The sequence below is a fragment of the Carcharodon carcharias genome, chromosome 7 (assembly GCF_017639515.1).
Source record: "Carcharodon carcharias isolate sCarCar2 chromosome 7, sCarCar2.pri, whole genome shotgun sequence".
Taxonomy (NCBI): Eukaryota; Metazoa; Chordata; class Chondrichthyes; order Lamniformes; family Lamnidae; genus Carcharodon; species Carcharodon carcharias.
In genome coordinates this window covers 6265829-6292364 of record NC_054473.1, presented here as the reverse complement: position 1 = coordinate 6292364, position 26536 = coordinate 6265829, and the positions used below count along the sequence as shown (strand labels likewise).

General features: G+C 46.3%; 1 protein-coding gene across 1 annotated transcript in view; it reads right to left on the bottom strand.

Annotated features, from left to right (window-relative positions):
- The window catches only part of LOC121279669 (transmembrane protein 43-like), a 28700-nt gene extending 2884 nt beyond the window's left edge, over window positions 1–25816 (bottom strand). The window contains exons 1-10 of the mRNA XM_041190889.1: window positions 25682–25816; window positions 24998–25144; window positions 18464–18598; window positions 17361–17455; window positions 12786–12835; window positions 11935–12004; window positions 10839–10909; window positions 3277–3398; window positions 1725–1799; window positions 12–113 (exon numbers count right to left, since the gene is read on the bottom strand). Coding sequence (XP_041046823.1) covers window positions 12–113; window positions 1725–1799; window positions 3277–3398; window positions 10839–10909; window positions 11935–12004; window positions 12786–12835; window positions 17361–17455; window positions 18464–18598; window positions 24998–25144; window positions 25682–25696 — 882 coding nt within the window. The 5' untranslated portion in view covers window positions 25697–25816. The remainder of the gene's footprint in view (window positions 1–11; window positions 114–1724; window positions 1800–3276; window positions 3399–10838; window positions 10910–11934; window positions 12005–12785; window positions 12836–17360; window positions 17456–18463; window positions 18599–24997; window positions 25145–25681) is intronic.
- Window positions 25817–26536: the final 720 nt, after the last annotated feature.

Here is a 26536-nt window from a genome sequence, read left to right as displayed (position 1 = left end):
TCGCTACTGACCGTTGCCGACAGAGACTCTTCGTACAATATTTCCAGAACGTTCCCGGATTGTGTCTGGTACGGAATCAGCTGGTTCCCCTTCTGACGAGCCACAGTGGTGACCTGCGGAGAGCAACCATATCACAACCGGTCAACAAACTCACCTGAACATAAAGCAGGGATTCTAACAGGCCCTTTCTCTGCATGGTGTGTGTGTCCGGTTCAGACGGACACTCTCCAGGGGGTCTGCCCTTATCCCCATCCCACGGTGAGAAACAGCCACACCACAGGGAGCTGGAGTTTGTAGAAGTTACGTTCCGGTCTGGGCTACAACACCGCTCCAGGTTCCAGGATCGAGCTCAGTGAGTTGAGGGGGCAATAGAATCAGCTCGGATCACCCAGTCAGCTAGGTGAAGGTGCAGCTATCAGAGTTGAGGTGAGAACAGGGAGGGAGGTGCACAAGGGGTCATAAGCGGTGGAGCTGAGGGTTGAAAGAGAAAAAAAAACTTGCATTTCTATAGCATCTTTCACATCCTCCAGGACATCCCAAAGCATTTTACAGACAATGGAGTAATTTCGAAATGTAGTCATTGTAATGTAGGAAATTTGGCAGCTAATTTGCACACAGCAAGATCCCACAAACAGTAATGTGATAATGACCAAAAAGATTTGCTTTTAGTAACACGGATTGAGGGATAAATATTGGCCACAAGGCTGGCAAGAAGTCTCCTGCTCTTCTCTGAATTAACAGCCGTAGGATTCTTGAGCGTCCACTCGTGAGGGCGGACGAGCCTCCGATTGATGTCTCGGTTGAAAGTTATCCCTCCTGCCTCGGTACTGCACTGGGAGCTTCAGCCTGGATCATGTGCTCAAGTCTCTGGAGTGGGTCTTGAGCCCATTGCATTCTGACTGCCCTCTGAGTGATGCCCGAGGTGGGGAGGGTTGTAGGGGCTGGAGGTGGTTACGGAGATAGGGATGCTGTGGAGGAATTTGAACACAAGGATTCGAGTTTTATAATCGAGGTGTTGCCAGACCAGGAGCCGAAGTAGGTCAGCGAGTACGGTGGGGTGGGTGGGTGGGTGGACGGGGGGGTGGTGTGGAGCAGGTGGGGGAATGGGACTCGGTGAGAGTTAGGACACGGGTAGCAGAGGGTGGAAATGGGAGGCCGGCCGGGAGATTGTTGGAATAGCTGTCTGGATGAGCAGATGAGTGGAGTCGGGGGCAGAGATGGTCAGTGTTAAAGATGGGGATGGTGAGGAGATGGAGCCAGGTCAGCTCAGGGTCATGAGGGAACGAAGATTAGACTCACATCAGCAGCGACTGGGGTAGGAGTGTGTAAAAGACATCCTCAGGGACAAGGACATTAAAAAGATGGAGCTGAAGATGCAATTGAACAGATCAGAAGCACTGAGGCTAATGGAGGGCCGAGGGCTAGAGAGTTGGGAATTCAACAAATGTCACCGTAAATGACTTGGTTGAGTTCTTTTTTCCCCCAGGGCAGGAGGGAGTGGGTGGCTGGGATTCAGAGACAGCTGAGATTCTGTGTTAAAAGTCCTCCAGTGGGACGTGAACCCTCAATGAGTGTGACCAACTGAACCAAGCTAGCGCTCACATGGGCCAGACTGGGACTGGTGGAGTCTGTATTCCCAAGAGCCAATGCCGCAGAGAGAGGGAAGGAGGGTGAGAGAGAGAGAGAGAGGAAAGGAATAAAGAGTAATGAGAGATGGAACCTACCACATCAGGCTGGCCCAGGAAGGACCATTCTCCGCTGAGCCCTGCGTAATCGAAGGAAACACGGAGATCGCCAACCTGGGGAAACAAGGGTTAAAAGATTGTTAGTGGCAAGTGCCACTGAACTGAACAGAAAGAGGCCGCTCCGCTCAGCACGAGGAGTCTGTCCCTTCTGACAGAGCAAAGCCAAGGTTCCCCCTAACTTTGCTCAAAGCTTGCAGGCAATGAACAGCGCAGTCCCTTAACATTTCTTCTGTGCCGCAATTTAAAGGGAGGGACTTGTGTGCAGTCACGCAGCTTAGAGGGGACATCGATCATAACCCCCTCATTGGTTGTGGGGCAGCTCGGATGAATTCAGGGATTTGAAGAGACAGGGAGGAGTGTGGCAAGGAGGCACGTGTCAAAACCTCTCACCAATTCGCACCCTACACCCCCCTGCCTCAACCCCCTCAACCCCTCTCTCCTGAAACACATCCAATTCTGCCATCACCCCACTTACACTTCTCCACGTCAATGAGGACGTTAGCGAGAGCGGCATCTTCCAACAGTTACTGGCCAGGGGGCTCCCACACCGAGAGACCCCCCCCGAGAACTCTCAGGTTGCTTGATCTGCCTATGGCCTCCCAGACGCTGGTGGTGAGCAGTTAGACTGCGAGCTGTGCATGGGGGTGTTTATGTGGGAGGAGTTTAGGTGGGAGGAGTTGGGGACAATCTGTCCATCAGTCAGGATTCAACCCATAGATGCAAGAGGAGACCCCTTGGGCCTCTCAAGCCTGTTCCGCCTTTCTAAACAGAAAGATGAAATTGATTTTTCTGTAGCACCACAGGATGTCACAAACGCTTTATACCCAACAAAGTAAAGTCACTCCAAAATATAGGAAACAAAGCAGCCAAATCGCACACAGCAAGCTCCCACAAACAGTAATGTGACAATGAGCAGACAATCTATTTTTGAGATGTTTATTGAGGGATAAATATCGTCTAGACTGACACTGGGGAGAATTCCCCGGCTCCCTTCAAAATAGTGGCCATGGAATCCTATACGTCCATCCGAGAAAGAAGGCAGGATCTCGATTTAACATCTCACCCGAAAGATAGCACCTCTGACAGTGCGGCACTCCCTCAGAACCGCACTGGAGTGTTAGCCTTGGTTTTTGCATCAGGTCCCTGAAGTGGACTTGAACCCACGACCTTCTGACTCAAGAGGCAAGGGTGCTACCCACTGAGCCGCAGCCGATACTATTCTGTATCAGCTCTGACCACCTACCTTTAGCAGCACACGAGGCCATCGCAAATCAAACCCACCACTTCACCGGAACGTTAGTTTGATGGGTCCCCACATTTTGGAGCCATTTTTAAAAGATGGATATTAATACACTGAGAAATCAAACAACCCTCATTCCACCGAGCCCAGTTACCACAGGATGTGTCCAGGTGCTTTACAGCCCATTAAGCGCTGGTGTTGAAATGTAGTTATGGCTGAGAGCGGATGGGCATGTCAGAGAGAAGCGCATGAAAGAGAGCGCAGGTATGAGTATGGGTGGGGGCTGCTCACCTCTGGGTTCCTGGGGTTGCTGCTATGATAAAAGTAATCGTCTTGGACGATGATGTCAGTGTGAGGGCCCTCAAACTTGTTCAGCCTGATCCTCTTAAAGGTGTTGATTCTGTCAATTAGACCTTAAAAAGGAACAAAGGGGAGACTCAGAACATGGAACCCAAACGACTCAAATGGGGGTTTGAGAAACCCATGAGGTTATGGGTCCATTGACCCCAGACTGATTACTGGAGGCACGTAAACCATCATTGACCATATTTTTAAAAAGTTGAAATTCGTTCACACAATGCACTGAGCCCTGACATGTGCACCCACCTAGAACCACAGCCGCAGTCATACGGCTGGCTTCAGATCAGCAGATATGGAATGCAATGGCCATATCGCAGTTATACTGTTGGCTGCACCTCAAGTGAAGGTCAATGGGCCCATACACTGGCACAAGCAAGATGGGCCTCATTCTGCACCTGTCTGATTCTCTGCTCACAGAACAAGGCTCCAGTCTTCAGGGTGGCCTGTTTATAAAGCACGGGGCAGAGTCCAGAACTACGTGCTGGCAACTAGCAGTGTCCCAAATAAAATTTAAATAAGGTTTACAAGAACGTGAGAATAGGAGCAGGAGTAGGCCATTCGGCCCCTCGAGCTTGCTCCGCCTTTAATAAGATCATGGCTGATCTGAATGTAACCTCAACCCCACATTCCTGCCTGCTCCACATAACTCTTGATCTTCTTGTTGATCAAAATCCTGTCTAACTCAGCCTTGAATATATTCAATGACTCAGCCTCCGCTGCTCTCGGGGGAACAGTAACAACTCTCAGAGAAGAGATTCCTCCTCATATCCATCATAAATGGAGATCCGGAGTTCCAGATTCCTCTTGAAAGGAAGTGTTATTAAAGTTGGAAGGCGGTGCTGCTTTAGCTTGTTTGACTCAGATTAGGAGCCAACATGCAAGTTACACTGTCACCTCCACACCAGCGTAAAACAGTATTACAGAACATAAGAAATAGGAGCAGCAGGAGGAGGGAATTTGGCCCCTCGAGCCTGCTCTGCCATTCGACCCATCGTGTCTGTGCTGGCTCCTTGAAAGATCTATCCAATTAATCCCACTCTTCCCAGAAGATCTGCAATTATTTTCTTCTCAAGTATTTCTCCAATTCCCTTTTGAAAGTTCCTATTGAATTTGCTTCCACCGCCCTTTCAGGCAGCGCCTTCCAGATCACAACAGCTCTCTGTTTAAAAAACACTCCCCATCTCCCCCTCTGGTTCTCTTACCAATTATCTTAAATCTGTGTCCTCTGGTTAAGAAAGAACTGCATTTATAAAGTGCCTGTCACAACCATAGGACATCTCAAAGTGCATTACAGCCAATGAAGTACTTTTTAAATTTATTATTGGATGTCAGCTAGGTCAGTATTTATTGCCCACAACTAATTGCTCTCGAGAAGGTGGTGGTGAGCTGCCTTCTTGAACCGCTGCAGTCCATGTGGTGTAGGTATACCCACAGTGCTGTTAGGGAGGGAGTTCCAGGATTTTGACCCAGCGACAGTGAAGGAACGGCGATATATATTTCCAAGTCAGGATAGTGTATGGCTTGGAGGGGAACTTCCAGGTGGTGGTGTTCCCATGTATTTGCTGCCCTTTCCCTTCTAGGTTGTAGAGGTCGTGGGTTTGGAAGGTGCTATCGAAGAAGCCTTGGTGAATTGCTGCAGTGCATCTTATAGATGGTACACACTGCTGCTACTGTACGTCGGTGGTGGAGGGAGTGAATATCGAAGGTGGTGGATGGGGTGCCAATCAAGGGGCTGCTTTGTCCATAAGACAAGATGTAGGAGCAGAAGTAGGCCATTTAGCCCATTGAGTCTGCTCCGCCATTCAATGAGATTATGGCTAATCTGATAATCCTCACTCCACTTTCCTGCCTTATCCCCATAACCCTTGATTCCCTTACTGACTAAAAATCTGTCTATCTCAGCCTTGAATACACTTAACAATCCAGCCTCTACAGCCCTCTACAGTAAAGAATTCCACAGATTCACTACCCCGAGAGAAGAAATTCCTCATCTCTGTTTTAAATGGGCGCCTCCTTACTCTGAGATTATGCCCTCTGGTCCTAGACTCTCCCACAAGGGGAAACAGCCTCTCAGCATCTACCCTGTCAAGCCCCCTAAGAATCTTATATGTTTCAATAAGGTCGTCTCTCATTCTTCTAAACTCCAATGAGCACAGGCCCAACCTACTCAACCTCTCCTCATAAGAAAATCCCTCCATACCTGGGATCAACCTAGTGAACCTTCTCTGGACTGTCTCCAATGCCAGTATATCTTTTCTTAGATAAGGGGACCAAAACTGTTCTCAGTATTCTAGGTGTGGTCTAACTAGTGCCTTGTAAGGTTTTAGCAAAACTTCCCTATTTTTATACTTCGTTCAGTTTGAAATAAAGTCCAACATTCCATTTGCCTTCCCTATTACCTGCTGAACTCGTATGTTTTTGGGATTCATGCACAAAGACTCCCAAATCCCTCTGTGCTGCAGCTTTCTGCAGTCTTTCTCCATTTAAATAATATTCAGCTCCTCTATTCTTCCTGCCAAAGTGCATAACCTCACATTTTCCCACATTATAATCCATCTGCCAAGTTTTTGCCCACTCACTTAACCTGTCTAAATCCCTCTGTAGACTCTTTGTGTCTTCCTCACCACTTGCCTTCCCACCTATTTTTGTGTCATCTGCAAACTTGGCGATAGTACATTCACTTCCCTCATCTGAGTCATTAACATATATTGTGAACAATTGCAGCCCCAGCACTGATCCCTGTGGCACTCCACTTGTTACAGGGTTGCCATCCTGAAAATGACCCCCTTATCCCAACTCTTTGTCTTCTATTAGTTAGCCAATTCTCTATCTATGCTAATATACTACCCCCAATACCATGGGCTCTTATCTTATTAAGTAGCTTTACGTGTGGTACCTTATCGAACTCTTTTTGGAAATCCAAATATATTCCATCTACTGGTTCCCCTTTATCTATCCTGCTTGATACCTCCTTCAAGAATTCTAATTAATTTGTCAGGCATTATTGCCCCTTCATGAAGCCATGCTGACTCTGTTTGATTAGATTATGTACTTCTAAATGCTCTGCTGTTACATTTTTTTTATAATAGACTCTAACATTTTCCCAATGACAGATGTTAAGCTAACTGGCCTATAGTTACCTGTTTTTTGTCTCCCTCTCCTTTTGAATAAGGATGTTACATTGGCAGTTTCCCAATCCTCTGGGACTTTTCCAGAATCTAAGGATTCTTGGAAGATTACTACCAGTGCATCCACTATCTCTGTAGCTACTTCCTTTAATATCCTAGGATGCAACCCATCAGGTCCAGGGGACTTATCAGCATTTAGCCCCATTAGTTTCCCTAGTACCTTTTCTCTAGTGATAGTTATTGTATTTATTTCCTCCCTGCCTTTTGCCCCTTGATTACTTAGTATTTTTGGAATGCTATTAGTGTCTTCTACTGCGAAGACTGAGGCAAAGTATTTATTCAACTCCTCTGCCACTTCCTGGTTCCCCATTATTATTTCCCCAGCCTCATTCTCTAAGGGGCCTATGTTCACTTTGGCCTCTCTCTTCCTTTTTATATATTTAAAGAAGCTCTTCCTGTCCATTTTTATATTACTTGCCAGTTTACCCTCAAAATTTATTTTCTCTCTCTTTATTGTCCTTGATGGTGTTGAGCTTCTTCAGTGTTTTGGGAGCTGCACTCATCCAGGTAAGTGGGGAGTATTCCATCACACTCCTGACTCGTGCCTTGTAGATGGTGGACATGCTTTGAGGAGTCAGGAGGTGAGTTACTTGCTGCGGGATTCCCAGTCTCTGATCTGCTCTTGGAGCCTTAGAGTAAGAGTTATACAGCACAGAAACAGACCCTTCGGCCCATCGTGTCCGTGCCAGCCATCAAGCACCTATCTATTCTAATCCTATTTTCCAGCACTTGGCCCATAGCCCTGTATGCTATGGCGTTTCAAGTGCTCATCTAAATACTTCTTAAATGTTGTGAGGGTTTCTGCCTCTACCACCCCCTCAGGCAGTGAGTTCCAGATTCCAACCAGCCTCTGGGGGAAAAAAAGTTTCCTCAAATCCCCTCTAAACCTCCTGCCCCTGACCTTAAATCTATGCTCTCTGGTTATTGAAACCTCCGCTAAGGGGAAAAGTTTCTGCCTATCTATGCCCCTTATAATTTTGTATACCTCTATCAGGTCCCCCCTCAGGCTTCTCTGCTCTAAGGAAAACAACCCCAGCCTATCCAGTCTCTCTTCATAGCTGAAACTCTCCAGCCCAAGCAACAACCTGGTGAATCTCCTCTGCACCCTGCCCAGTGCAATCACATCCTTTCTAATAGTGTGGCAACCAGAACTGCACAAAGTACTCCAGCTGTGGCCTAACTAGTGTTTTATACAGCTCCAATATAACCTCCCTGCTCTTATATTCTATGTTTTGGCTAATAAAGGCAAGTATCCCATATGCCTTCTTAACCACCTTATCTACCTGTGCTGCTGCCTTCAGGGATCTATGGACATGTACACCAAGGTCCCTGTGATCCTCTGTACTTCTTAGGTTCCTACCATTCACTGTGTATTCCCTTGCCGTGTTAGTCCTCCCAAAATGCATCACCTCACATTCCATTTGCCACTGCTCTGCCCATCTGACCAGCCCATCTATAACGTCCTGTAATCTAAAGCTTTCCTCTTCACTATTCATGACACCACCAATTTTCATGTCATCTATGAACTTCATAGCTGAAATGCTCTAAACCCCTCCTGTCATCTGCGAACTTAATGTCTATTGAATATTTCCTGTCAGATATAAATCATGTAAGGAAACACAGCAACAGGGTGAATCTGTTTTAGTGATGTTTGTTGAGAGATAGGCATAGTATAAGGGTCAGCCATATATAGGGTTAATGTGGGACTGAGTACAGTACCGCCCACACAGTGATGTAAGAGAGCACATGACCCACACCTAGAGTCAGTTGAGTGTTGGACAGAGCTGTGTGTACCAGCAAGCATGGAGACAGCTCCTAACTTGGAACTATTTACAAATATACAGTAAAGGTTACAAGAGTCAATAAAGACTTACAGCTAACCTACTTATGACCCCGAAGACTTCTCCAGACCTACCGAACTGTAACCAACACCCTACAACATGGTGGCAGCTTATGGAAAAACCCAAAACCTTGCTGAAAATGCAGAGAAAAATTAAAATGCTATAAGACTGAGAAAAGATTTAACAAAGCATTCTGACCTGGAAAGAAGCTTCAGAAGCAGAGGCACAAAGGAAGTACTGCCAGGAAAAGCTCCAAAGAAAGGCCTGGAAGCTGAAGGCAGAGATTTAAAATTCCTTAATGCAAAAGAAGACTCACTGCGTCTCCTTTGGAAGTCCAGCTTCAAATCCCAGAGCACAATCAGCAGACCTAGCGAGGGTCAGCTAAATCTTTCAAAATTCCAGGCTACAGCAAGTCCTGAGAAATCTTTAAAGATTTTCAGATTCAGGAGTGCAGTCTGAAAAAAGCCATTGCTAAAACCCGATCCCCAAGTCGGGGCCTGAACTTGGCCTCAAGTTCGCTCTGCAATTTTTAAATAAATAATTAATTGAGTACACTGAGAAAATTACAACTTTTTTAAACCTAACCAAAGAAGAAGCCAGAATTGCGACTTTAAACATAAACACTGAGCAACAGAACTCTGCAGGCACTCATCCCTTGTAGTTATGATATTCATATGGCTGGTTCAGTTCAGTTTCTGGTCAATAGTAGCCCCCAGGATGTTGATAGTGGAGGATTCAGCAATGGTGATGCCATTGAATGTCAAGAGGCGATGGCTAGATTGTCTCTTGTTGGAGATGGTCAGCGCCTGGCACTTGTGTGGCATAAATGTTACTTGCCACTCGTCAGCTCGTGCCTGACCATTGTCCAGGTCTTGCTGCATATGGGCACAGACTGCTTCAGTATCTTAAGAGTCGTGAATGGTGAACATTGTGCAATCATCAGCGAACATTCCCAGTTCTGAGCTTATGATGGAAGGAAGGTCATTGAAGAAGCAGCTGGAGATGGTTGGGCCGAGGACACTACCCTGAGGAACTCCTGAAGTGATGTTCTGGAACTCAGATTATTGACCTCCAACAACCACAACCATCTTCCTTTGGTATGACTCCAACCAGTGGAGAGTTTTCCCCTGATTCCCATTGACTCCAGTTTTGCTAGGGCTCCTTGATGCCACACTCGGTCAAATGCGGCCTTGATGTCAAGGGCAGTCACTCTCACCTCACCTCGGGAGTTCAGCTCTTTTGACTATGTTTGAACTAAGGCTGTAATGAGGTCAGGAGCTGAGTGGCCCTGGGGGAACCCAAACCGGGGGTCAGTGAGCAGGTTATACCTAAGCAAGTGCTGCTTGAAAGCACTGTTGATGACTCTTTCCATTACTTTACTGATGATTGAGAGTAGACTGATGGGGTGGTAATTGGCTGGGTTGGATTTGTCCTGCTTTCTGTGGACAGGACGTACCTGGGCAATATTCTGCTTTGCCTGGCAGATGCCAGTGTTGCTCCTGTCGCTCATTCAATGAGGGCCCCAGATTCACTGCTAAAGTATCGAGTTCTCATTCATTGCTGCTTAAACACCTCATTCCAAAGTGTCAGCTTTCCTTGTTGCCTTTTGTGCCATTTGCATCTCTTTCTCTAATGTGCATGGAGTCCAAGACTCAAATTGTGCTCCATATCCAAGACAGAAAGGGTTAACTTATACAGCCAGACTGCACAGACCAGGCTTACATTCCCTCAAGTCTAGAAGAGTAAGGGGTGATCTCTGGAGGTGTTCAAGTTGATTAAAGGATTCAATGGGGTCAATGGAGAGAAACTATTTCCTCTGGTGGGGAGCAAGGGGACAGAACTTTCAAATCAGAGCCAGGCTGTTCAGGAGTGATGTCAGGAAGCACTTGTTCACACAAAGGGGAGTGGAAATCTGGAACTCTCTCAACCCCTAAAAAGCTGTTGAAACTGGGGGTCAATTGAAAACCTCACAACTGAACTAAGTGGATGTGAGCAATAGATCAGCTGTGATGTGAGTGACTGGTGGAACAGGCTCAAAGGGCTGAATGGCCTCCTGTTCCTAGAATGGCAACAGGAATGAGTCGTTATGGCTATGGAGAAAGGATTGAATTATTGAGGCTTTTCCATTCAGACAGAGTCGGACACATGAAGTATTTCAAATTGAGAGAGGATTAAGAGGGTAAATGGTGAGCAACTGTTTCTACTGGTCGCTGAGTTGGTTAACAGGAGGACACGGACTGAGAATCATCATGAATGGAATAAAAAGGGGGGTTTCCTATCCTCTCTCTCTACCTTTAAAAGTCTTCTCAAAATCCAATCTTTTAGCCAGTCTTACACTCATCCCTTCCATTTCATCTCTGATCCTTTACCTATTCCTGCATTTTCCTTCCCTCTCAAACCAGCGTTAGGAGGCTTTCTATATCTAAAAGTCAAGAATTAAAAACTTATTATTTAACTTGCTTACCTTTGGAAAGGTGAAGATTGCCCACACTAACATCAGAGGCCACTGCCATGAATGATTCGACTGCCATTGAACTGAGGGGAAGGTAAAGAAAGCAGCAGATTAATACTCAGACCATTCAATCTATTATTGCCCATTCACAGGGCTGACATCACAAGATGATTTCAACAAAAACTTGCATTTATGTAGTATCTTTAACAAGAGGTTTCTCTGAACTTTTTAGTATAAGAGCATACTGAATCGAAAGTGCAGCTCCAACAACACCCAAGAAGCTCAACACTGTCCAGGAAAAAGCAGCCCCGCTTGATTGGCACCCCAACCATAAACATTCACTCCCTCCACCACCGACACACAGTAGCAGCAGTGTGTGTACCATCTACAAGATGCACTGCAGGAATTCACCAAGGCTTCTTAGACAGCACCTTCCAAACCCACAACCACTACCACCTAGAAGGACAAGGGCAGCAGCTTGATGGGAACACCCCACTGGAAGTTCCCCTCCAAGTCACTCACCATCCTGACTTGGAAATATATCGCCGTTCCTTCACTGTCGCTGGGTCAAAATCCTGGAACTCCCTCCCTAACAGCACTGTGGGTGTACCTACATCACACGGACTGCAGCGGCTCAAGAAGGCAGCTCACCACCAACTTCTCGAGGGGCATTAGGGTTGGGCAATAAATGCTGGCCCAGCCAGCGATGCCCACATCCTATGAATGAATAAATTAAAAACACATTTGAAGCCATGTAAGGTGATATAGGAGCAGGTGACCAAAAGCTTGGTCAAAAAGGTAAGTTTTAAGGAGCATCTTAAAGGAGGAAAGAGTGGTAGCGAGGCAGAGGGGTTTAGGGAGGGGATTCCAGAGGTTGGGACCCAGGCAGCTGACAGCAAGGCCGCCAACAGCGGAGCGATTAAATCAGGGGATGCCTATTCATGAAGACAGAGGTCAAATCAAGCCATGCAAAGGTCACGGGCTGGAATGTTTGAAAGGCTCAGTGCTGTGATATCCAGAGGGGACACATTCTGACGGCTCTGCCATTTTGATTCTGAGCGACCGGTCCCATCATTAAACGTACCTTTCACTTTGAAAACATTCTTACCTCGGGTTCTTGTGCCCAATTTCACGATCAAAGCTCCTACTGTTGACAACTTCTGACTTCCACTCCGTATCTGAACAACAAAGGTTATGGGTCAAATCTCCTGACGGTGATCTGATGAAGCTAGTCACCACCTCGTGTCTCCCCAAATAATGGAAGCTGGAAGAACTGAGTAAGCTGACAGTGTCCTGTCTCTCACTCTAACCCGCCTCTCCCTGCGCTCACTGACCAACGCTGGTTCTCAAGTCCACCAACTCCTCCAATTAAAAAAAACCTCATGGCGTAACTCAACACTTCAGGGAAGGCTCATGAGTCCCACATTGGCATTGCCTCAACTATAACATTCTCAACTTTCTTTTCAAATCCCTCCATAACCTATGGCCTTAACCTCCCTATCTCTGTAATCTCCTCCAGCCCCACAGCCCTCCGAGGTCTCGGAGCTCCTCCAATTTTGGCTTCTTTGGAATCTCCAATTTTAACCGCTCCACCTTTGGCGGCCGTGCCTTCAGCTGCCTGGGCCCCTAAGCTCTGGGATTCCCTCCCTAAACCTCTCCGCCTTTCAGTCGCTGCTTAAAACCCACTCCTTTGAAGAGGTTGCAGAGGTAACAGGCAGTGAGGCCAAGAGGGGACTAAACAACAATTAAACTCTGGATTTAACCCGGCTTGACCTGAATCGGTGTTTATTTAACAATAAGTAAAAACTAAATAAATTTTCTGGCATTAAAAGATTACATTGTGCATCACATGTTAGGACGCACCAAATGCATTACCTGACTCAACAGTGAGCAATGCTACAGGAGATAAGTTAGTATTGAATAAAGCAGTGATTCAGTCTCTGATCGACTGGGACTTACTGTAGGAATATCTAGTCTCTGTCTTCTTCTCACCATTCTCTTCATAGTCCCTAGGGATAAAATTACAGCAATTAATTTCTCATGCTCATCTCACAGTGAAAGCTCAAATCTATGAAGTTTAAGTAGCCTTTCAGGCCTGTTTCTTCACCACCCGCCACACCTCCCCCCCCAACCAAACCCTTCTCCCTTCCATCTCCTAAGATCCCAGCCAACATCTGGTAGAATGGCTCAAGGGGCTAAATGGACTTCTCCTCTTCCTAAATTCACTGGGTTACATTGAGTTCACAGCACAAGAACAGGCCATTTGACCCGACTGGTTGATGCTGGTATTTATGCTCGACACAAGCTCCTACCCCAAGTCATCTCCCCCAATCACCAATCCTTCTGTACCTTTCTCCTTCACGTGTTTATCCAGCCTCCCCTTAAACGTAAACAAAGTACTGCGTATACCGGGAATTTGAATTAGAAATGGTTCTGAAGAGGAGCCTTATTCGACATGGACCAAATGCTGGAAAGTGGGGTGAGGCTGGGTGGCTCACGTTTCAGCTGGTGCACACACGATGGGCTAAGTGGCTCCTTTCTGTGCCGTAAACTTTCTATGACTCGTAACATTTAACTCTTGTTTCTCTCCGCATGGATGCTGCCGAGCCTGAGTTTTTCCAGCACTTTCTGTTTTTATCTCCTCTAACGTTATCTCTGCATTTCACCTCAACCACCCCAAGGCAGCAAGAGCCACATTCTCATCAGTCTCTGGGTAAAGAAATTTCTCCTGAATTCCCGACTGGATTTGCTGCCCTTCCGAAATTCCCCTTGAGAAGTCTTGCTGATAAATTAGTGCCTTGCTCGGCCATTTCAGAGGGAAGTGAAGAGTTAACCACATTGCTAGGGGTCATGGTAGATCAGGCCAGGCAAGGGTGGCAGAGTTTCTTCCCTGAAGGACATTAGTGAACCAACTGGATTTTTACGTGGGTGGTTTCTTGATCACCATTATTGATTCTAACTTTTTATTGCAGATTTATATAATCCATCTCGGCCTCCTCCGGAGGTCCCCAGAATCATAGATGCCGGTCAATTTAATTCACTCCACGTGATATCAAGAACCAGCTGAAGGCACTGGATACTGCAAAGGCTATGGGCCCTGACAATATTCCGGCAATAGTACTGAAGACTTGCGCTCCAGAACTTGTTGCGCCCCTAGCCAAGTTGTTCCAGTACAGCTACAACACTGGCGTCCACCCAACAATGTGGAAAATTGAAACAAAAACAAAAAATGCTGGAAAAACCCAGCCGGTCTGACAGCATCTGTGGAGAGAAAGACAGAGTTAACATTTCGAGTCCGTATGACTCTTCTTCAGAGTTCTGAAGAGTCATACAGACTCGAAACGTTAACTCTGTCTTTCTCTCCACAGATGCTGTCAGACCTGCTGAGTTTTTCCAGCATTTTTTGTTTTTGCCTCATACTTCCAGTATCCGCTGTATTTTGCTTTTATCTTAATGTGGAAAATTGTCCAGGTATGTCCTGTACACAAAAAGCAGGACAAATCCAACCTGGCCAATCACCGCCCCATCAGTTTACTCTCCATCATCAGTAAAGTGATGGAAGGGGTCATCAACAGTGCTATCAAGCAGCACTTGCTTAGCAATAACCTGCTCACTGATGCTCAGGTTTGGTTCTGCCTGGGTCACTCAGCTCAACCTTATTACAGCCTTGGTTCAAACATGGAAGCAGTCCATGTCCAAATGCAGCAAGACCTGGACAATATCCAGGTTTGGGCTGACAAGTGGCAAGTAACATTCACACCACACATGTGCCAGGCAATGACCATCTCCAACAAGAGAGAATCTAACCATCTCCCCATGACATTCAGTGGCATTACCATCACTGAATTCTCCACTATCGACATCCTGGGGGTTTAACATTGACCAGAAACTGAACTGGACTCACCATATAAATACTATGGCTACAACAGGAGGTCAGAGGCTGGGAATTCTGCATTAAGTAACCCACCTCCTGACTCCTCAAAGCCTGTCCACCATCTACATGGCACAAGTTAGGAGTGTGATGGAATACTCCCCACTTACCTGGATGAGTGCAGCTCCCACAACACTCAAAAAGCTGGACACCGTCCAGGACAAAGCAGCCCGCTTGATTGGCACCACATCCAGAACATTCCCACCCTCCACCACCGACGCACAGTAGCAGCAGTGTGTGTACCATCTACAAGATGCACTGCAGGAATTCACCAAGGCTCCTTAGGCAGCACCTTCCAAACCCACGACCACTACCATCTAGAAGGACAAGGGCAGCAGATAGATGGGAACACCACCACCTGCAAGTTCCCCTCCAAGTCACTCACCATCCTGGCTTGGAAATATATCGCCGTTCCTTCACTGTCGCTGGGTCAAAATCCTGGAACTCCCTCCCTAACAGCACTGTGGGTGTACCTACACCACATGGACTGCAGCGGCTCAAGAAGGCAGCTCACCCCCACCTTCTCAAGGGGCAACTAGGGATGGGCAATAAATGCTGGACCACATCCCATGAATAAATAAAAAGAAAGGTCTAGTAACACAGCCACTGTCCTCCTGTACCCTACATATGTTTAGATATCCAAAGGTGGACTTGTCTTCTCTATGTCTTTCCTGCTAAAGTCTTACAGAATTCTACCAGACCACCCCTCCCTGACAAATATATCCTCTCAGTCCTGGTATCATCTTTATAAATCAGTTTTGCACCTTCTCCAGTGCTTCTATATCATTTTTATAATATTGGAGACCAAAAATGTTCAGTCAGTCCCAGTGATGTCCGATGCAACTTCTGTGTTTTTCAATTCTGTCCCTCTAAGAATGAGATGCAGTTTTTGCTTTGCCTAAAATTGTCCTCATTAACCTGTGCCACTAACTGAGTGATCAGTGAAATGACCTAAGCAGGATAATAAGTCTCTAAATGAAGTAGAGGAACAAAGACTTCTACAGGTACACATTCACAAATTATTAAAAGTAGCAATGCAGATCAATAAGACCATAAAACCTGATGTTCCTAGTTCCAAGGCACTGACTGGCATCTGGATCTTCATCTCAAGTATTTGGAAGCGAAGTGGAGAGTGGACAAAATAAATCGGGGAAGTATGGGATTGTGGGAAGCTACTGGATAACAGTTAGGAACCAGAAATCAGGCCTGTCTTTCTGCCCCATTCCCCAGAGACACTCTTACCCTATTATAGCAAAGGTCACCAGACTCAGCACACTCGCCAGTGCTTCTATTCTCACCGGCACCTTCTGAGGGGACACCAAGAAAGAATTTGCATTTCTATAGTGCCTTTCGCATCCTCGGGCCATCCTAAAGTGCTTTACATTTGATGAAGTACTTATCCTCACGCAGTCACTGTTGTAACGTAGTAAACACACAGCAAGCTCCCACAAACAGCAATGAGATAAATTACCTGATAACCTATTTTAGCGAAGTTGGTTGAAGGATGAATATTGGTCAGGACACTAGGGGGACTCCCCTGCGCTTCTCCCCAGTGCCATGGGATCTGTTGTGTTGGTAAATGTGACAACCAATTTGTGCACTGCAAGATCTCACAACAACACAATGTAAAAGATCCCATTGAAGGAGAGCGAGCGAGCTTGCCCAGGTGTCCAACATTTATCCCTTGACCAACTTCTCTAAAACAGATGATCTGCTCACTTAACTCACTGTGGATGGTGGGATCTTGCTGTGTTTTCCTCCATCATCAGAGTATAGAATGTTAATGTAGCATCTCTACTGATTCAGTGAATGCAACATGTTGGCACCTAGAGGTCAATCTAATCTCTGAAGTCTAATGAGTTTCCAGGTTTGATGTGCAAAGTGAACATTCTGGGTCTCTGCTAGAACTGGGGACAAATGTTGAGAAAGCACCAACAAGCTTCTTAGCTTTCCCTTCTTGTTCACCAACCATTACACACGTCTTCCCCAGCAGCGATGGTGACTACGCTTCAAAAAAATACTTCATTAGTTGTAAAGTACTTTGGAACATTCCGAGGAGTGAAAGGCACTATAGAAATGCTAGTACTTCAGAGAACAAACATACAAATTAGGAGCAATAGGCCATTCAGCCCCTGAGCCTGCTCTGTCATTTGATAAGATTACGGTACCTGATTATGACCCAAACTCAACTCAACATTCCTGCCTACCCCAAATAACCTTTGACTCCTTTGTCAATCGAGAATCTGTCTAACGCGGCCTTAAATATATGAAATGACCCAGCCTCCACTGCTCTCTGGGAAGAGAGTTCCACAGACTAATGACCCCCACCCCACCCACCCCATTTCTCCTCACCTCCATCTTAAATAGTAGGCCCCTTATTTTTAAACAGTGACCCTTAGCTCTAGTCCGTCCCACAACAGGAATCATTCCCTCACATCCACCGTCAGGTCCCCTCAGAGTCTTATACATTGCAATAAGGTCAACTCTCATTCTTCAAAGCTCCGATGGATACAGGCCCAGCCTCTCCAACCTTTCCTCATAAGAGAAGCCCCTCATCGCAGAAACCTCAATGCTGGAATTCCCCCAGCTCCACTGGCACTGACCTCGAATCACCATATTCCACCCACTGGTACATTTCCACACGACGCTGCAATTTCACCACGTGGAGAGAGATGCCATAGTTTGGGTCATAAAGTGGCTGCGAGAAAGCAAAATACAACAAAATTAAACACAGAGTCACCTAAGGCACTATCAAAACAGGTAGAAAAATTAGATTTAAAATAAGTTTGAAAGGAGCATCTTAAAGGCGGAAAGTGAGGTCGAGAGGTGGGGAGGTTTAGTGGGGACAATTCTAGGTCTTAGGGACCAGGCAGCTGAAGGCACAGCCGCCAATGGCGGTGGAGAGATTAAAATCGGGGATGCTCAAGAGGCCACACAACTTAAGAGGGGCAGAGATCTCAGGGTGTTGTGGGGTGGGGGGAAGTTGACAGAGATAGAGAGGGGGTGAAACCATGGAGGCATTTCAACACAAGGAGGGAATTTTGAATGTGTGGTCAGACTGGGAGTCAGTGTAGGCCCTGCTGGGGCTAACATGCCCTCATGGACGTAGCTCACACCCACCAACACAAGATGTTGCGTGTGGATAAATCCAGCAGCCATGAGACAAAGCAGCATTGACCCAAGATGCCAGAGTAAGTGGGTTATTCGTGAGGGGGAAAGGACAATGTCACACATGATATTCGAGGGGTTACATCTACTTGTTACACAGGGGCAGCCATTACACCCAACAAGCCCAACGCTTTTTTGATAGATTGGAACCTTCCCCACCCCCACCCCCTAACCGTCCCCCTCGACCCCACTCCCTCCCCGCACCCCCCACCCTCCCCATCCCCCCTCGAACCCACCCCCTCAACTCCCCGTCCCCCTCGACCCCGCCCCCTCCCCGTCCCCCTCGACTCCAAACGCTCCCCATCCACAATTCCACCCCAACCGACCCCACATCCCTCAACCACACTCACCCTCTCCCCATATCCTCTAACCCCAACCCTACTCCTCTTCCCACCATTCCCCATATCCTCTGATGTCATTCCCACCCCGACACCTTCACCTACACCCAGCCTCCTCGGGTTTAACTCGTCTCCCTTGGGATTTGAACCCATTACCTCAGGGAACTATTTACTTTTAAAACAGGATATAACTCACTCACCTGCTGTGTCATAAGAGATCCCGACAGATGCACCAGTTTTCCATCATTTTGAGGTAAAGGGGTGAAGACATCGTTCAAGGACACCACAAGGGAAAGGCCCTCATCCAGGGAATTCTGAGTTCTGACATATCTTCCCTGCACGAAAAGGAAAGTTTAATCCCGTCTCTTTTTGGAAGGGATGTGGAGGCAAAACGAGAATAAGGGAAACCTCACTCAGTTTTCACACAACAACTGAAGGCAGCAACATTTTTTCTTAAAGAATCCTTTCATGGGATGTGGGCGTCGCTGGCTGGTCCAGCATTTATTGCCCATCCCTAGTTGCCCTTGAGAAGGTGGTGGTGAGCTGCCTTCTTGAACCGCTGCAGTCCATGTGGTGTAGGTACACCCACCGTGCTGTTAGGGAGGGAGTTCCAGGATTTTGACCCAGCGACAGTGAAGGAACGGTGATATATTTCCAAATCAGGATGGTGAGTGGCTTGGAGGGGAACTTGAAGGTGATGGTGTTCCCATCTATCTGCTGCCCTTGTCCTTCTAGATGGTGGTGGTGCTAAGATGTTTTACAGGAGTGTAAATCAGACAATGGACACCAAGCCGTTAGTAAACATCAACACGTGATCAAAAACTCAGTCGAAGAGGTAGGTTTTAAGAAGCATCTTAAAAGGAGGAAAGTGACAGACAGAGAGAGAGAGAGAGGAGGTGAGGTTTCAGGAGAGAATTCCAGAGCTTGAGGCCCAGGCAGCTGAAGGCAAGTCACCAATGGAGGAGTGATTAAAATCTGGGATGCTTCAGAGGCTAGAATTAGAGGAGCGCAGATATCTCGGAGAGTTGTGGGGCTGGAGGAGGAGATTACAGCAATAGTGATAGGACGGAATCGGTGGAGAGATTTGAACAGAGGATGATAATTTTGAAACCAAGGCATTGCCAGACTAGGAGTCAATGTTTATCAGCAGGCTCAGGAGATAACAGGCAAACTTCCTTCTAATTTTTCTTGCTGTTATCAAAGTGTTCATTGCAATGTGTGGAATGTTCTAGATTACTGCCCTGCCACACTCCCCTCCCGGGCGAGTGATGATTGGGGCTTGGTCGGTTAGGATACAGGCGGCAGAGATTTGGAATGGCTCAGGTTGCCGGAGGCTGGAAGCCAGGAAAGGATTTGCATTGTCAAGTCTGGGGCTAACAAAGGCACGGATGAGGGTTTCAGCAGATGAGGGGCTGGGTAGGGGCCGGAGGCAGGTGGTGCAAAGGAGATGGACATCGATGTTGTGAGTGATGGAGGGGACATGTGGTCCAAAAGCACAGTTGAAATCAGTCACACTTCCCACACAGCATCCAACAGATCAGATACACCCATTCTCACACTTCAGGACCTGAGGTGATGTTGAAAGACCACAGACACACTACAGATTCACTTTGATTCAATTATGATTTGATAGCCATAACGGAGACATGGTTGCAGGAGGACATGGGTCAGGTCCTGAGTATTGAAGGGTACAGGATATTTAGGAAGAACAGGAAGTGAGGAAATGGTGGAGGGGCAGCTCTGTTAGTTAACAATGGTATTAGCACAATAGAGAGGGGTAACCTCAGTTCAGGAAACCAGGATGTGGAAACAGTCTGGGTAGAGATGAGAAATGGTAAAGGCAAGAGGTTACTTGTGGGAGTTGTGTACAAACCCCCTAACGGTAACCACATGGTAGGGTGGAGCATAAAGGAAGGAATAACTGGAGCTTGTCAGAAAGACACGGTGATAATCAAGGGAGATTTTAATTTACATATAGACTGGAAAAGTCAGATGGACAAATATAGCCCAGATGAGGAGTACATTGAATGTTTTTGGGTCAGTTTCTTCGAACAGCATATTCTGGAGCGAACCAGAGAGCAGGCTATACTAAGACAGGATATTGTGCAATGAGATCGGAGTAATTGATGATCTCATAGTGAAGGCACCCCAAGGTAGCAGCGACCATAATATGATGGAATTTTCCATTCAATTTGAAGGAGGGAGGGGAGTGAGTTTGAGACTAAGTTTTTAAATTTAAATAAGGGCAATTATGAGGGCATGAAAACTGAGCTGGCAAAAGTGAATTGAGAAATTAAGTTACGGGATAGGTCAATAGAAATGCAGTGGCTAATATTTAAGGGAATATTTCAGTATGCACAGAATAGATACATTCCAACGAGTAAGAAAAAGTCCAAGACACACCATCCGTGGGTAACTAGAAAGGTTAAGGATAGTATCAAACTTAAAGAAAAAGCAACTAATTGTGCAAAGACAGGTGGAAGGTCAGAAGATTGAACAGAATATAAGGAACAGCAAAGAATGACTAAAGTACTAATAAGGAGGGAAAAATTTAGAGTATGACAGAAAGCTATCCAGAAATATAAAAATGCATAGTAAGAGTTTTTATAAATATTTAAAAAAGAAAAGAGTTAACAAAGTGAGCATTGGTCCTATAGAAAGCAAGTTTGGAGAATTGATAATGGAGAACAAGGGGATGGCAGATGAATTGAACAGGTATTTTGCATCAGTTTTCGCTATAGAGGATACAAGTAACATCCCAGAAGCAGCTACAAACCAGGAAATGGAAGTGGGGAAGGAAGTCAGGAAAATTACACTCACCAGAGAAATGGCACTGAGTAAATTGTTGGAGCTGCAGCTGGCAAGAGCTGATGGACTTCATCCTGGCGTCTTAAAACAAGTGTCTAGTGAGATAAAACAAAAACAGAATTACCTGGAAAAACTCAGCAGGTCTGGCAGCATCGGCGGAGAAGAAAAGAGTTGACGTTTCGAGTCCTCGTGAACCTTCGACAGAACTTGAGTTCCAGTCCAAGAAAGAGCTGAAATATAAGCTGGTTTAAGGTGTGTGTGTGGGGGGCGGAGAGATAGAGAGACAGAGAGGTGGACGGGGGGTGGGGGTTGTGGTTGTAGGGACAAACAAGCAGTGATAGAAGCAGATCATCAAAAGATGTCAACGACAATAGTGAGATAGTTGATGCACTGGCTTTAGTTTTCAAAAATTCCCTAGATTCGGAGAAGGTTCCATTAGATTGGAAAATAACAAATCTAACTCTTTTATTCAAAATGGGAGGGAGACAGAAAGCAGGAAACCACAGGGCAGTTAGCTTAACATCTGTCATAGGGAAAATGTTAGAAGCTATTATTAAAGAAGTTATAGCAGGACACTTAGATAAGCTCAAGGTCATCAGGAAGAGTTCACGTGGTTTTGTGAAAGGGAAATCATGTTTAACCAACTTACTGGAGTTCGTTGAGGAAGTAACATGTGCTGTGGATAAAGGGGAACTGGTGGATGTGCTGTACTTAAGATTTCCAGAAAGCATTTGATAAAGAGCCACTTCAGAGTTTATTGTGGAAAATAAAAGATCACGGTGTAAGGGCTAACATATTGGCATGGATAGAAGATCCGCCAACTCCAGCATGATGCCACCACCAAACACATCTTCCCTTCACCCCCCCTATCGGCATTCCGTAGGGATCGCTCCCTCCGGGACATGCTGGTCCACTCCTCCATTACCCCCTACTCCTCAACCCCCTCCTATGGCACCACCCCATGCCCACGCAAAAGATGCAACACCTGCCCCTTCACTTCCTCTCTCCTAACCGTCCAAGGACCCAAACACTCCTTTCAAGTGAAGCAGCATTTCACTTGCATTTCCCCCAACTTAGTCTACTGCATTCGTTGCTCCCAATGTGGTCTCCTCTACATTGGAGAGACCAAACGTAAACTGGGCGACCGCTTTGCAGAACACCTGCGGTCTGTCCGCAAGAATGACCCAAACCTCCCTGTCGCTTGCCATTTTAACACTCCACCCTGCTCTCTTGCCCACATGTCTGTCCTTGGCTTGCTGCATTGTTCCAGTGAAGCCCAACGCAAACTGGAGGAACAACACCTCATCTTCCGACTAGGCACTTTACAGCCTTCCGGACTGAATATTGAATTCAACAACTTTAGGTCGTGAGCTCCCTCCCCCATCCCCACCCCCTTTCTGTTTCCCCCTTTTTTTTCCAATAAATTATATAGATTTTTCTTTTCCCACCTATTTCCATTATTTTTAAATATCTTAAAATCTTTTATGCTCTCCCCACCCCCACTAGAGCTATACCTTGAGTGCCCTACCATCCATTCTTAATTAGCACATTCGTTTAGATAATATCACCAACTTTAACACCTATGTGTTCTATTGTTGTTGACATCTTTTGATGATCTGCTTCTATCACTGCTTGTTTGTCCCTACAACCACATCACCTCCCTCCACTTCTCTCTCTCTCTCTCTCCGCCCCACCCACACACCTTAAACCAGCTTATATTTCAACTCTTTCTTGGACTCGAACTCAAGTTCTGTCGAAGGGTCATGAGGACTCGAAACGTCAACTCTTTTCTTCTCCGCCGATGCTGCCAGACCTGCTGAATTTTTCCAGGTAATTCTGTTTTTATTTTGGATAGAAGATTGGCTGGCTAACAGGAAGCAGAGAGTTAGCATAAATGGGTCTTTTTTAGGTTGGCAAGATGTAACAAGTGGTGTGCCACAGGGATCAGTGCTAGGACCTCAACTGTTCATAATTTATATAAATGACTTGGATGAAGGGATTGAAGGGATAGTTGCCAAATTTGCTGATGGCACAAAGATAGATAGGAAAGTAAGTTGTGAAGAGGACATGAGGAGGCTACAAAAGAACATAGATGGGTTAAGTGAGTGGGCAAAGATCTGGCAAATGGAGTATAATGTGAGAAAATGTGAAATTGTCCATTTTGGCAGGAAGAATAAAAGAGAAACATAATCTCTCAATGTGAGAGATTGCAGAGCTCTGAGGTGCAGAGGGATCTGGGTGTCCAAGTGCATGAACTGCAAAAGGCTAGTACGCAGGTACAGCAAATAATTATGTAAACTAATAGAATGTTATTATTTATGACGAGGGGAATTAAATACAAAAGTTAGGAGGTTATACTTCAGTTATACAGGGCATTGGTGAGACCACATGTGGAGTACTATGTACAGTATTGATCACCTTATTTAAGGAAGGATGTAAACGCGTTGGAATCACTTCAGAGAATGTTTACGAGACTAATATCTGGAATGGGTGGGTTGTCTTATGAGGAAAGGTTGGACAGGTTAGGCTTGTATCCAATGGAGTTTAGAAGAGTGAGAGGCGACTTGAATGAAACCTTTAAGATCCCGAGGGGACTTGACAGGGTGGATGTGGAGAGGATATTTCCTCTCGTGGGAGAATCTAGAACTAGGGGTCACTGTTTAAAAATAAGGGGTCGCCCGCTTAAAGCAGAAATGAGGCAATTTTTTTCACTGAGGGTCGTGAGTCTTTGGAACTCTTCCTGAAAAGCTGGTGGAAGCAGAGTCTTTGAATATTTTTAAGGCAGCAGTGGAAAGATTCTTGGTCAGCAAGGGAGTGATAGGGTATCGGCGGTAGGAGGGATGCAGATTCAGGTTACTATCAGATCAGCCATGATCTTATTAAATGGTGGAGCAAGCTCGAGGGGCTGAATGGCCTACTCCTGCTCCTTGTTCGTATTTTCATATGATCCCTTCAGGTCTCTCAGTCTGCATTTCTCTGGCGCTTACAGAATTAAAAATTTATTGGGATATCCAAGTAATAAAGAGGCTAAAACCCACAGTGCAGGATGTCAACAAGGTTAGCACATGTAGAAAACAGAATATCCTTCGTACAAGGTAGCCAGATTAGAGTCGTCACCTGGTATTTTTAAACATTTTCTTTCCATTTTCATTCTGTGCGTCATGAGGTAGAATTATTAAAATATAACATTTCCATTTCTATAGTACCTTTCACACCCTAAGCACTTTGTAACCAGTTTACACACAGCAAGATCCCAGAACAGCAACTTGATAATGACCAGGTTATTTGCTTCTAGTGATGTTGGTTGAGGGATGAATTTCAACCCTGGTCACTGGGGAGAACTCCCCTGCTCTTCTTTAAAATAGTACCATGGGACCTTTTACATTCTCCCAAGATGTGGCACCTTCAACAGTGCCGGCACTGGGAGTGTCAGCCTAGATTATGGGTCAAGAATCAAATTCATAAAATAGGACAGCACCTTCGGCAAGAGTGTGGCGCCCAGAATTGGACACAATTCTCCAGCGGGGATTTAATCGCTGGTTTCCAAAGGTTTAGCATAACTTCGGGGTTTTGTACTTAGTGCCTCTATTTATAAAGCCCAGGATCCTATGTGGCTTATTAATGGCTTTGTTAACCTGTCAGCCACCTTCAAAGATTTGAACACAAACATCCCCAGGTCTCTGTTCATGCATCCTCTTTAAAATTCTACCATTTAGTTTGTTTGGCCTCTCTTCATTCTTCTTACCAAAAATTATCACCACACATTGAATTTCATCTGCCAAGTTATGGAGTGGAACTTGAACCCATGACCTCCTGACCCAGAGAAAAGAGAGGGCAACTCACTGAGCCACAGCCACTGTAACACACAGTAAACAAGTTAAGACGCCTGCCCAGAGATCAGCGTGTAACCCAATCCCTGCACCTACCTCATTAGAGAAGAGGAGATAGAAGGAGAAGAGGAAGGCCACCAGTCCCACCAGCATTCCCCCTGTAGTCTCCCCAAGACGCTCCAGGAAGCCCTGTTTCCTCTGACTTGTGACCTTCACATGTTCATCCCTGCTGCTCCCCGAGGACTGCAAAAACAGCAGAGAAAATCTGTTATTAAGCCTTTAGGAAAAGCCATCAAGGCGGAGGACATTTCTTTTCTGTAATCTTTTCATGGTCTTAATAGTTTTGACGGTCATTTTGTCTTTCTCTGGTGCTGACCAACAAAGGCCCAGACTTTTTGGATTCAATTTGCCACAGGGGAATTTGAATTTATGCGCTCTGGGTTAAAACAGTTCAGGACCAAAAGCACCACCGTGCCAATCTTCTACAGTCCATCATCTGTGTAGGTCTGAAAACATGAGGGAAAGGGGGGAGTAGGGCAAGGGGGGTGGGGTGGGCAGGTGGACCCACCTGGCCATAACCTCCTTTGCTCCTAAGGGGGAGGTGTCAGGTCTCACAGTCACTGTGGCAGGAAGAAGGGGAGCTGGGGTTGGGCTGCAAGGGTAAGAGCCCCTTCCCCAGGAGACTTCTTGGAACTATGTAGAGAATGTCTACCATTCCAGCTCAGATTATAATCAGCTGACAGCACATTTACAAGGCTGTGTTTGGAGTTTACAACTTACATTCGGCCTCGCCATCGTCTCCCTCCCAATAACACTGAACTGCCCACCAAACCCTGTCAACCTCCCACTCCCTGACCCCCTCCAACGCCTTCACTTCCGACTCCTCCAGGATGGATACATCCCGCGCGTGCGCACTGGCGAGGGGACCCCGGGGGGGGGGGGGGGGGGGGGGGGGGGGGCTGGACCGCGGAGGGGATGCCGGGAGTTGTAGTCCCCTCCCCGTGTAGGGGGCATGCCGGGAGCTGTAGTCCCCACCGCTGTTGGGGGGAATGCCGGGAGTTGTAGTCATCGCTAAGCTCCTGCAGGTTGCCCTGACCCCAGTGTTTGGCCAGGGATTCTCCAGTGAAAAATAAAACCCAATAAATCAATATTAAAAGACTTTATTGAACTGCATCCGGTCGCACTGAGTTTTTTTTTACACAATTTAAGAAGTTGACTAAATATAGGGACACAAAAATATGCTTTAATTTGTAAATGGTGGGGCGGAGGGGGTAAGTTTGCCCATAGCTCACCCCCAATGTAAAGAGGTTGGGGAGGCAATTTAAAGTCATTTCGGTAGGAAAAATGCAGAAAGACAATATAAAATAAACGGTACAATTCTATAGAGGATGCAGGAGCACAGCGGCCAGGGTATGTGCAAAAATCTTTGAAGGTGGCAAGGCAGGTTGAGAGAGTGGTGAAGTAAACATACGGGTTCCATAAGACCATAAGACATAGGAGCAGAAATTAGGCCATTTGGCCCATCGAGTCTGCTCCACCATTCAATCATGGCTGAGAAGTTTCTCAACCCCATTCTCCCGCCTTCTCCCCGTAACCTTTGATCCCCTTACCAATCAAGAACCTATCTATCTCGAT